The 12,992-nt window shown below is 36.1% G+C and overlaps 1 protein-coding gene across 18 annotated transcripts in view; it reads right to left on the reverse strand.

Moving 5' to 3' along the window:
* Positions 1-12,992, reverse strand: part of SETD5 (SET domain containing 5) — a 92,963-nt gene that overhangs the window by 58,506 nt on the left and 21,465 nt on the right. For 16 of the 18 annotated variants that reach the window (XM_045530872.1, XM_045530866.1, XM_045530851.1 and 13 more), the window contains exons 2-3: positions 4,106-4,165; positions 209-395 (exon numbers count right to left, since the gene is read on the reverse strand). Coding sequence is in view for 4 of the 18 variants with exons in the window: in XM_045530866.1 (XP_045386822.1) it covers positions 209-279 (71 nt within the window). In the remaining 14 variants the exon portion in view is untranslated. Of the gene's footprint in view, positions 1-208; positions 396-4,105; positions 4,166-12,992 lie in introns of those variants that run through there. The other 2 variants (XM_045530852.1, XM_045530853.1) reach the window with 2 other exon arrangements.

Raw genomic sequence — 12,992 nt, forward strand, 5'->3', positions numbered from 1 at the left:
CCAGAACCCCCCTGAAAGCCCTTTTCCTCCCCCTTCTAATTCCTTTTGTCCTCCAGCTTCTATAGGGGAAAAGGGAAAGGTCTAATGTCATTTACAGTGGGATAGGTTTTGGTTAAGAAAATACTACACATATCTTATTAGCTACCCATAATAAAGTTGTCTCCACACAAACTGGTAATGTACCTACTACCTAAGAAGTAGCACTTACTCTGATCCAGCAGCCATATCTGAGTATGATGTATCTGATGTGGTGACTCCCAGAGGGATTGCAATGCTCATGACGTCCAACACAGCAGAGAGTGGAAATCACGGGGTCCAATTAATGGAGACTGACCACTCTGAGAGTGGGGGTGAGCTGCACAGCCTCAGCCAACATGTTATGGACATGAGGAAACCTGCCATAAAAAATGAAAATATCTAGTAAAATACCTAGTATCAGACAGTTCTTAAAATTTATCCTAAATGCCATTTTTGTTTTTCTGGAACAAGGCTTTTTAAGGGATAATTATAACACAAGTACAGCCATATTATCCCATATTTACTACGCATTTCATTAATGTTCTACAAAGTGAGGTGACAAAACATTATGTTTACTTTTTGATGTTTTTTTTTTCTTTTCAGTCCAAGGGAAAGCAATATCCTTCCCCCAGCTCACTAATAAGCACATTTTCCCCATTTTACAATTGCCCATGAAACAAAATTTTCTAGCATAGCAAACAAGTTTTAAGATATAGGATGGTTATTAGAAATATCATAGTTTACCTAAATTCTTTAAAAATTCAAGGTCTTCATTTAAACTTTTTTTTGGTCATAAATAAATGCAGTTTTACAAGTAGTCAATAATGTTATTTCTTCCAAATTAAAAGAGATCAATTGTTATTTACATTTGATTGGATACAGCCGTTTCTTATTGTCTTTTGTCACAGAACACTCTCTTCCTTCTTTTAAACAATTTTATTTTAACTATCATTTTGGGGGAAGATGCAGTTACCTTAACAATTGTATTTGTAAGGTAATATATACTGCTACATATGAACAAAAACATAAACCACAGAGAGGCTGTGCACATGTGGGTACAGAGGGTATGCGGGAAATCTCTGCACCTTTGGCTCAATTTTGCTGTGAACCTAACACAGCTCTAAAAAAATAGTCTACACAAAACACACCACTAAATCACAAAGAGAACAGTTTCATCACAAAGATTAGAGAATCTTATATGGAAAAGCAGTGAGGAGAACTTAACTTGGTGACCATAAACCAGTGTCATTTGGGGACGGAAAGACTCACAAACCACTGACGTGTCAAAAAAAAAAAGCAAAAGTGGCTTCAGATATTTGGAGGTATGGTAGAAAGGGAAAAAGTTATATGATGCATAATTTTACACTATTGATTTCATATTAATGTAAAACAAATTAAAAGGATGAAACCAGAAGCATTTTATGTGGGAGGGAATAAAGTCAACATGAATGTCAAAGACCACGTTAATAAAGATTTTTGCCAAAAAAAAAAAAAAGAAAAAGAAAAAGAAAAAAGAAAAAAGACTACAAAGAGTCATGACTGATACATTGATTCGTAAAAAGACAGACAAATAAGACAGTAGAATAGGGGGAGCAGTAGGGCGGTGGGCGTTCCCCTACCTCCAAAAAAAAAAAAAAAATCGAACAATTCTTAATACTAAAAAAATCTAGGCCGGGCTCGGTGGCTCACGCCTGTAATCCTAGCACTCTGGGAGGCCGAGGCGGGTGGATCATTTGAGCTCAGGAGTTCGAGACCAGCCTGAGCAAGAGCAAGACCTCATCTCTACTAAAAATAGAAAGAAATTATATGGACAGCTAAAAATATATATGAAAAAATTAGCTGGGCATGGTGGCTCATGCCTGTAGTCCCAGCTACTCGGGAGGCTGAGGCAGAAGGATTGCTGGAGCCCAGGTGTTTGAGGTTGCTGTGAGCTAGGCTGGCGCCACGGCACTCTAGCCCGGGCAACAGAGTGACACACTGTCTCAAAGAAAAAAAAAAAAAAAAAAAAATCTAAATGTAATGAAAAGTACACAATATTGATTGAATCAGGGGTTTAATGTAAATTTTAAATGGTACATGGCTTGAGATGCTTGAATCTTATTTTGATATAAAAGTAGATTAATGTGGATCAGAAAACTAACTGCAAAGAGTGAATTAGGTAAAGATTTTGAGGAATGCATAAAGATAGTACACTACTTTTATGTCATTCATTTAGAATGTCAGAACAGCTATAAGCTAAGCAGTTTACCGTGGTTCTAGGCTTGAAAAACAAGATCTTACCCATGGACCTAAGTCTCTCCAAATCTGGTTTGACAATACATCTGTTCCTACCCAACTGGAGGTGACCTACAGCTAGACTGAAGACTAAAATGCAAAGGAGGCCCAATCTTCTTATTTACTGCTTCCTCACAGCTCATAAAAGCAAAGTGACTGACACAACTTTCTGCCTTTGGGCCAACCTTACACTTAAATGTTTCCTTTCCCTAATAACATATCCAAACAGATTTTGGCAGTACATCTTTCAAGCCTTTGGGAAATTGGAGTAACATCTGCAAATGATAAAACAGAGACCACTTATCATGTAAGCCCAAAAGGGCATAGTTAAATACTGGGTGCTTCTGGCTACAATTCTTTCTTTAATTTTAGTATCACCATACAATTCACATTTTCTTTTAAAAAGCCCAGAAGCTGCCTAACAAGATAATCAGAATAAAGTCTCATAATGATCCTACCACCCCTGAATAGTAAAAGGAATCTGAATCATGGGTTATATTTTCAGTAAAGGAATTAAAAAAAAAAAGTCACTCAACACCATTAAAAACCCTTTGTTACAGCCATTACTATTATATGCCCATAAAAAATGTTGATAGTTGATATTCTTTCCTAGAGCAATTTTTAAAATGAAAAGATCGAAAAGTTACTTCAGACAGTATCTCCTTAATGAATGAATAAATGATTTCCACATTCCTTAAAGAAGTCCCAAGCCAGCTATTTTGGATAGTTGATAAATAACTTTAAGAAATATTAAGTGGTTAAATATGAATTTCTCTTTCATAAATTCTTCCATTTTCCTTTTGTCTAGTTTTATTTTGTTTTTTTTATTTTGAGACACAGTCTCACTCTGTTGCCCAGGCTGGAGTGCCATGGCATCAGCCTAGCTCACAGCAACCTTAAACTCCTGGGCTCAAGTGATCCTTCTGCCTCAGCCTCCCGAGTAGCTGGGACTACAGGCATGTGTCACCATGCCCGGCTAGTTTTTTCTATATATTTTTAGTTGTCCAGTTAATTTCTTTCTATTTTTTAGTACAGACGGGGTCTTGCTCTTGCTCAGGCTGGTCTCGAACTCCTGACCTCGAGCGACCCTCCCAACTCGGCCTCCCAGAGTGCTAGGATTACAGGCATGAGCCACCACACCCGGCCTCCTGTCTAGTTTTATACGACCCTTTCACTCTTCTGAAAGCAATCATAATAGGTTAGCTTGGCCACCTCATTCTAAATAATGCCTTCATAACAATGATGCTTAATTCAAATTCTGATAATAAATCCATACTTCTCATAGAATCCTGAGAATAGCTCCTTCCCTCAATAACTGTGTAAAATGTAGCTATTAAAACGTTAACTGAAGAACCTTTAACAGGTTCTTCCTATAACCATATGCAATATATTACTGTAATATTCTAGTTTCATAAACCAAGACAACAACAACAGACTCCTAGGGTAACTCCTAGGATAGTTTAACAAGCTTGATATTTATACCAGTTATTTTAATTTATCACATAGTTTGGAGATGTGTCCTGGAGAATGTGGTAAGAATGAACTCTGACTCTAGGTGGAACAATTTCAAGATACATTTTACTTGTTTACATTTTTGTCTGCTTTTTCCTACCAAAATATAAACTATAAAGATGGGGATTTTTGTCTGTTCTATTCTCTGCTATATTTCCAATGGCTGGAACCATGCCTCACACATATAGAAGGTTCAAGAAATATTTGCTTGAGTAAATTATGATCACCACTACCACAATATGATTTCTGTATTCATTAAAATGCAAAAAAGAAATTAAAAGGATTTATTTGGGTCAGTCACCTTTATATAGACCTCTGAATATGAAGTGCCCCAAAATTATCTGCCAGTAGCTCTGAAGACCTAGAAAAAGTTGAGATACAAATTAGTATAGACGATATAACACTGATGAACACACAGAATGGAGTGCTACAGATATATTTATGGTAATTTTGTTTCATTTCTGTATAGTGCCTTTTTTACCATCCTATGTTCCATCCAGTACTAAATTTTTGTCCTTTGATCTTTATATCCTATTTTCATGTAAAGTCAAAAAGCAAATAAAGGGTAAGGAAGGAAATTATCTTTATTTGACTTACGAAGTGGCAAATACTTATATTATTGGCTAACTTTCCCTCTCTTATGAGGTGCTTCTCTTTTCCACTGAACCCTTCCCAAATTCAGAGGCATTTCTTTAATCAAATGTCAAATTTACTCTCCAGCCAGACAAGGGCCTACCATCATCTACATTACTCCTTTCTTCCCCCTCATTTCATGCCATCTATCCTCTTGTCCTACAGAAAAAGAGTGATAAAAGAGAGTCAGTTCTATTTGTGGTCAACTCCTAATGGAAACATGCTTTTAAAAAAAAAAAAAAAGGTTTTTTGGTTTTTTAGGGGGAGACAAAGTCTCACTCTGTTGCCCTGGGTAGAGTGCAATGGCGTCATCATAGCTCAGCCTCAAATTCCCGGGATCACGTGATCCTCCTGTCTCAGTCTCCTGAGTAGCTGGGACAACAGGTGCGTACCACTATACTCTATTTTTAGTAGGGACAGGGTCTCACTGTTGCTCAGGCTGTTCTCGAATTCCTGAGCTGAAGCAATCCTCCCACCTCAGCCTCCAAGAGTGCTAAGGATTATAGGTGTGAGCCACCACACCCGGCCAAAAAGAGTTAAAATTAATTTTCTATCCTCCAAAAAGGAAATAAAATAGGTCCCTCAGGACTTTTGGGAAAAAATAATCAGTTGCCTTTAAGTTTTCAGTGTTTTCTCCAAAAAGTCAAATTTAACATTAGTCAGAATGAGTTATTAACACATAAAAAGTTAATATATCATAAACATGAAAAGAGTTATTTATGGGATTCCAGTTACCAAGCATTAGAGGGCCATGTACTTTATTTATGTTGATGTTTTATGATTCCCAATTTTTAAAAAACTATTTTTTAAAAATAAACTATTTTTAAAAATAAACTATTCTTAAGAAATAGTTTGGAAGAGCATACACAAAATTATAAAAACAAAAAGTATGAAAGTAACAGTAAAAGGAAGGAAGGAATAAAGTAAATTAAGAAGCAGCAACAGCAAAAATAAAGAACAAGAGGAAAAGAAGGAATAAGTATGTGAGTACACAGTAGGGGGAAATGAACGCATTAGAATTTCAATTACTTATTAACTATTTCCAGAACAATCCATCAGAGTCTAGGAACACTAGTAAATTCTTGGATTCAGAAACAGAATCAGCCTGTCTTAGGGCACCGAGCACTCTTTTGAGGAGTTACTATTTACATACAGCTTCCAGGGAAAAGGATGTTATATAGAATACAGCAACAATGTTTTTTATTTACCCTATCTGTTTAATTAAGTTCAGAAATGGTCAATAGTCTCTGTATTATGATTCTGACAGTCTCTTCTCTACATGAACTGCTGAAAACACAAGACCTGTAAGATCTGTGTGGTCACTCTCAGAGAAGACAAAAAGTGTTTTAAGAATAATTCCAATAGAGATTTCAGAAGAAGAAACTGCATCAGACAGGTGAGCCGGAAGCAGCTGGGAGACAAGAGTCCAATAAATAGCCAATCCAATGAAAGAAATTCAGAACAAGTCTGCTTCAGTAATCCTGTGAAGAGGACTGGCAGGAAGAGGAGTGCCGCTTCAGAAAGAGAACAGGCCTCATATGCTTCAGACAGTCTTTGTGCTGAGGCTGTGGACCTTGGCCATTCTCCCAGAAATGATGCAATCCTGATGAACAAGATCTGCTGCCAGAGAAACAATTGTTAACAGCCTATGCAGACAGCAACTCAGCCAAGGAGCAATCTCTGATTAACTCTCTCCATAAATCATCAGAACTCCAAATCTCTCTTCCTTAATTTCAGAATCTGACAAAATACAAGTAAACAGTATATATTTAGTTATATAAGAACAAGCCATTTTCTCAAAATGTCCTTTTGCTTTTAATTGCTTTGGCTTTACAATACCTATCACCATCATTAAATTTTAAATAAAAAAGCATTTTTACTTTTATAAACATACTTCTCCAAGCATATTAACAGTAAGTTATATACATATGCTTATTTTCCTTACTCATAAGAAAACCTTTTGAGGCTCTGAAATCTATCACTCAATTAGGAGATTTCAAAATAAAAGACAAATATGTACACTTACTAATTCAGGGCCAGAAAGGTATATTTTATATATTTTTGAAATTAGGCCAGGCGCCGTAGCTCATGTCTGTAATTCTAGCACTTTGGGAGGCCCAGGCGGTAGGATCGCTTGAGGCCAAGAGTTCCAGACCAGCCCGAGCAACAAAACCTGACCTGTCCCTATAAAAAATAGAACACTTAGCCAGGTGAGGTGGTGCTCCATTGTAGTCCCAGCTATTTAGGATGCTGAGGCAGGAGGATCCCTTGAGCCCATAGTTTGAGGTTACAGTGAGCTACCATGATACCACTGTACTCTAGCCCGGGTGACAGAGTGAAACTCTGTCTTTACAAAAAAAAAAAAAGAGAGAGAGAGAGAGAGAGAGAAAGAAATTATATAAAACTCAATATGTTAAATATTGACATCTATTAGAGGAAAAAAGAAAAAATCTATTCTCATTTAGGCTGACATAAATAAAATGTAGCTTAAACAGTAATGATACCCACCTTCCTAAAGGGCAACAATGTTACTTCAGATCTTACTAGAAGGGTCCATGATTATTTTCATCTTACTGGCCACAATTTACTAATTTAGAATCCAATTTAAAAATATACTGGGCCCAAGCATGATGGTTCACGCCTGTAATCAATCCTAGCACTTTGGAAGGATTGCTTGAGCTCAGGAGTTTTGAGACCAGCCTGTGCAAGAGCAAGACCCCGTCTCTAACTAAAAGAAAAAATTAAGTGGGTATGGTGGTGTGCACCTGTAGTTCCAGCTACTGGGAAGGCAGAGGCAGAAGGATTGCTTGAGCCCAGGAGTTTGAGGTTACTGTGAGCTATGATAACACCACAAACCCTGTCTCAAAAAAAAAATAAAAATAAAAAAATAAAATTCCTCACCAGAATCCTCATATCCTAGGCCTAGTTTCTTGTTCAGAAGTTTTGGTATCAGTTTGTTCACACAGTATTGTTAGAAAATTGTAAGAATTTTTTTCTCACTTACTAAATAAAAGATCCTGCCACAACAAATCTGTTGTCTAAACTCCAACTAGCCAGAAGCCACAAACAACTAAATTTCCTTTTGAAAGCAATAACCCTTCAACTAGGACTCACTAAAAAACACAAGCATCTAAGATATATTCTTAAATCAGTATCTTTAGCCTAATCTACTATTCTTAAATTTATTCTACTAAATAATAAAAATTAACAGACATACAGAACATGAAGCACTAAAAAAATCTTTACTAGGCCAATAAATGAATAAATTTAACTCAGTTAAGAAAAAAAAAATTCAGAAAAAAATCTCAACAAGGGTTAAAAAAAGCCAATAATTTTAAGATTCAATTTCTGGACCTGATTATTGAAAAATTTGTTATGCATGTGAATTGAATTTCTTCTTAAATACTTCTACTTCTTCAGTTTCTCTTTTTAATTACTTTACAAAATAATAAAAGGAGAAATAATATTGGCAGGTTTTAAAATTTTGGTATGATGATTTTTACCCTCCATTTTTAAATCACAGAACACTCCAAAATGCAATAAATATGTGAATGCATTTTATCTACATGACCAACTTGTTTTGAGAACTAATGTGGCAGCAGCATTATATGCTTATCTTCCATCTCCAACCCAAATGCAAATATCTCAAGTAAAAACACTGCAGATGTACATGACGTACAGCTTTTTACGTCAGAAGAAATGTATGTTCAGAAAAAGTACTACATTAGGAGTCAGAAAACTTGAATTCTAGCCTACAATTCAATTATTAATAGTATGATGATCTCAGAAAAATCACTTTACATAGATGACTCTAAATTCCTCCAAGTAAAATCTTCATTGTATTTCTTCCTGCTCCAAATTTCTATGAATCCTGGCACTGCTGCCAACTGGCTTAGGCAATTTTACGTAATGCCTCAAAATCTCAGTTTTCTCATCTTTATAATAAAAATATTGTTTAATAATAATACCTGTCCTGCTGACTCACAGGTGTACATGGACTAGTATGTGTAGCAAATAAGAGTTTAAATGGCTCTTTGGTCCCTTTAAGTATACGTGAAGAAAGAGGAGCTGCTGCTAATAACCTGAATGTGGCTAAAAATTCTTTTTACTCTTCTCCAACAGCATGTTATTTCAATCTTGCTACAGCAGATAATGTGGAAAGAAGAAATGTGGGGAACATAAAAAAAATGTAAGAGAGACAAGTGATAGCCATTAGAAGAAACAAGTAGGAGTTATTGGAAAATCAAGAGATAAACTCTAAGCAAAGAATACTAAGAAATACAGTGAAACGTTCATGTAATTGGGACTATGTAAGTTAGTCTTACAATCTAAAGCAAGTTAACGCAGGCAAAGGACTTAGGAGTTCAGAACTGAAGAGAAAGAGTAAAAGAAAGACTAACTGGGGTAAATGCTGAGAGACTAAAGAACCATCAGGATTTAGTAATTTAAAGCCAAGATAACATTTTCCTTTTCTCCCATCTCTTCTCCTACACCAATTTATCCCCTGGTTCCTTTGCCTAAATTTTACACTCCCTCTAGGGGCTACCAGGCTTGGCACAATAAATCAATTTCTATAAAATAGTTCTAAGTTTACTAGCACAGGAGGTAATAAAAAGCCAACTTCAGAAACTCCTACTTTGGTTCATAGTAAGAATTTCTTTCCCCATGAAAAATTTCATTGATAGCGAATACTACAGAGACCAAGTTATACTTATTAACAGTAGTACTTGGAGTGGGAGAGGAGAGTGGCAGTAGGATAAGACTACATACCACAAGTAAGAGAACTAAATACTATGATCTTAAATTATTTAAAGTTGACAGTGAAGAAAAACAAGTATTTCATTTACAACCCATTTAGCAATGATAAACAGACATTCACTACTAAACTAAATAACGACACACAGACTCTGTATCCTTAACAAGAATCAGGAAGATTTCAGGCTTCAAATAAAGATAATACCCACAAAGTATTTAGATTGAGCTATACTCTTTCTGAAGGTTCTATCCTACTATGTTCTGAGGCTCAGAGCATGCTATAGAGACCTCTTACCGTATCAGGGTAGGAAAAGAACCTCTCAGACCTCTATACTTGTCTCCCTTGTGAATTCAGACCTTTTTCATTTTCAAACCTTGAAATGGGCACCACTTTTACTTATTCTAGATGAAGTGGGTTGTGTACATTTATGAGGCATTAATACCTGTATTTTTATTAGTTTAGGGAAAATTTCTCCAATTAAAAAAAGTAGAGTTTTATGGTTTAGAGTCTAATTCATTATTTTATAGATGAAGAAACAGAGCTACAAAAAGATTAACTTGTAAGAAGTCACACACATAGTAGTAGAGTTCAGAAGAAAGAAAATCAGAATTTTAATGTATAGCTTCTATTTATTAAAGCAATTAATACTTACTTTAGATAGCAACATCTGAATTAAAACTAACTTTTTGTTAGGTGCTGTTAGACAACAAGTCCAGATTAAAATTCCTGGCTCTCTTGGTATTAATACTATGTAGATTTGCCACTTTTTTCTTTATTCATCATTCATTCATTCAACAAACATGAAGTAACTACCACGTACATAAAAACTATGTTACATACTATTTTAAGATATTTCTCTGTTCAAAACAGAGAGGGTAGGCAATTCTCAAACTGTTTAGGTTTGCCTATGTGCCAAGTATTTTATTTTCATAACCATGAAGGGGAAAAAAATAAAATCTTAAGCTGAGCCTCTACAATTAATGAATCAAATTCTGAAAGGAAAATAATACCCTCTCCCCAAAGAAAGAAAACCTTCAACCACTCCACAGTTTACCAGTGAAAGAGTCTCTTATAAAAAAAAGGTTCTCTTATAAATCCCTTAAATTGTTTAGACAACGCTTATCATTGATTGGTTTCATGGAAAATTCTATGAAGAATGATGGCCAACAGGCAGCAAGAATCCTCAAAATACAGAAAAGAACCTGATTTGCTGTGAGCTAGGCTGATGCCACGGCACTCACTCTAGCCCAGGCAACAGAGACTCTGTCTCAAAAAAAAAAAAAAAAGAAAAGAAAAGAACAGAACCTGATGATACATGTTCTGTGATCACATGGCGAACTATGTGGCTATGTATACAGCAATAAAGGCACTTAATGCTTAATTCTGATAAGCACTATAGAGTCCCCCTCTCCCACCAATGGTTCTATCAATACTTATATTTAACTTATAAAAATAATAAATGCTTGTAAAAATATGCAATCATTGCCAAAGCATAAAAACCAGAAGTAATAAAAGTCTCATGTAACTTCACCCCCACCAAGATATCTCACAGATAAAAGTGATAACCCTTTTTATCTTTTCTATGTAACCTCCTTTTTAAAAGCTTAGCAGTGGGGCCGGGCGCGGTGGCTCACGCCTGTAATCCTAGCACTCTGGGAGGCCGAGGCAGGTGGATCGCTCGAGGTCAGGAGTTCCAGACCAGCCTGAGCGAGAACCCGTCTCTACTAAAAATAGAAAGAAATTATCTGGCCAACTAAAAATATATATTCAAAAAATTAGCCGGGCATGGTGGCGCATGCCTGTAGTTCCAGCTACTCGGGAGGCTGAGGCAGGAGGATCGCTTAAGCCCAGGAGTCTGAGGTTGCTGTGAGCTAGGCTGACGCCACGGCACTCACTCTGGCCCGGGCAACAAAGTGAGACTCTGTCTCAAAAAAAAAAAAAAAAAAAAAAAAAGCTTAGCAGTAAGTTTTGGATATTTTTTTTATGAGTACACACAAATCTACTCCTTTCTCTTAAATGATGTTGCAGTATTGTATTCCCTGGATCTGCTATAATTTAAATCAATCCTCTGCAGGTAGCTGTTTAGATTATCTCTCACTTCCAATAATATATGCAATGCTGTACTGAATGCTGTACTTAACACCTTCCCTTACACATCTGTACAAACATTTCCTTGGGACAAATTTCTAGAAGTAGAACTGCTAGAATAGCAAGAGAATATGAGATAACAAGCCACACTCCAGAAAGAAAGTTAAAACCATTTTATATTCCCACAAACATTTGAGTCCTTGATTAACATGGTAGGGAGGCTAAATTTCCTCATGAGGTTTAAAATAATTTCAATTCTAACTTTCCTTATACAGTCTTTTCTGTAGAAGATTCTCTACATTCTAAAAGAAAACACTAAAATGAAAGTTTACTGCAAATTTGCAACAATTATGTGATTCACTTTTAAGACTACTACTGATTAAATGTGCTCTTGTCCTCTAACCTTACATACTAAACAGATCTCAGTTGCTTTTTCACTAAGTTTGAGTTAGGATCCTCAAAATGAAGCCTAGATGAAGCAATATTTCAGATCCAAAGTATTATCTTATCCCTTGAGATAACATTTTATTCTTTTAATAGAATGCACCAAGCTCTAAATTTCTTCTTCCAGTAATGAAAAAACAAATTATACTAGCCATCTCTAATCTGGCTGGCATCTGTAGAGCTCTGACTGAAAATGCAAGTAAAACAGATCTGAGCTCTTCGTTTTTCAAACCGATTATCAAAACTCTGTTCTAGCAGTTATGCCTCAGAGGTATAAAATGTGATGCTTCATTTTTAATCACCTTTGGATAAAGAAGAAACCTGGACACTGTAAGAGGTTTATTTATACTGATTTACTAAAAGATAGGAGACAAGATATTGACTTGATTTGCACTGTAGGTACAAATTCATTTGGTATACTTCATCATGATACCTGACAGCCACATGGTCTAAATCCATGCTCTGGCCAAACGGAAGCGGGGGGGGGGGGGGGGGGGGGGGGCTCTCCTTTTTGTTGTGCTGGCACTAGCACCTTATTGAAAGCTGGGATGTAGAACTATTCTTTGAAATGTTTCACAGATCGTCTTTTAGCAAATCCATTCACCAACACTACTCACCTTGTGATTTCAAGGTTACATTATAGCAACAAATTGGTCTCACAACCTCTGAGGTCTCAACCCTCCAATCTACTCTACATTCTTCCATGACGTTAACTGTTCTAGAACATAACTTTGATCATTATCATTCCACTATTAGGAATCTACAATGGCTCCCCTTAATTCTTATTGGGTTACTTCAAACTCCTTTGCCTGAATGGAACAAGACTTTCTTTGTTAATTAGCTATTATATTAACCCATTTCCTCTTCAAAATTTTGTTCACACTATTTATCCTGTCTGATGTTGCCAATCTTATGTTATTTATAACCTCTCCCCGTGGATTATTTTACAGCAAATCCCAAAAATATCAGTTGTGTATATCATATTTGTTGAGGGTAGTTGTCCCTTATTTATCATAACAATGGATAAGATGTATAAGAGGGGCATGCTTATCATAATGAGAGGTGATAGGGAATCAAAGACTTTCATTCTTTTGGCCCGGCGCACGGTGGCTCACACCTGTAATCTTAGTCCTCCGGGAGGCTGAGGAGGGTGGATCGCTCAAGGTCAGGAGTTCGAGACCAGCCTGAGCAAGACCCTGTCTCTATTAAAAATATAAAGAAATTATCTGGACAACTAAAAATATATATAGAAACAATTAGCCGGGCA

This window comes from Lemur catta, chromosome 18 (assembly GCF_020740605.2).
Source record: "Lemur catta isolate mLemCat1 chromosome 18, mLemCat1.pri, whole genome shotgun sequence".
Classification (NCBI taxonomy): Eukaryota; Metazoa; Chordata; class Mammalia; order Primates; family Lemuridae; genus Lemur; species Lemur catta.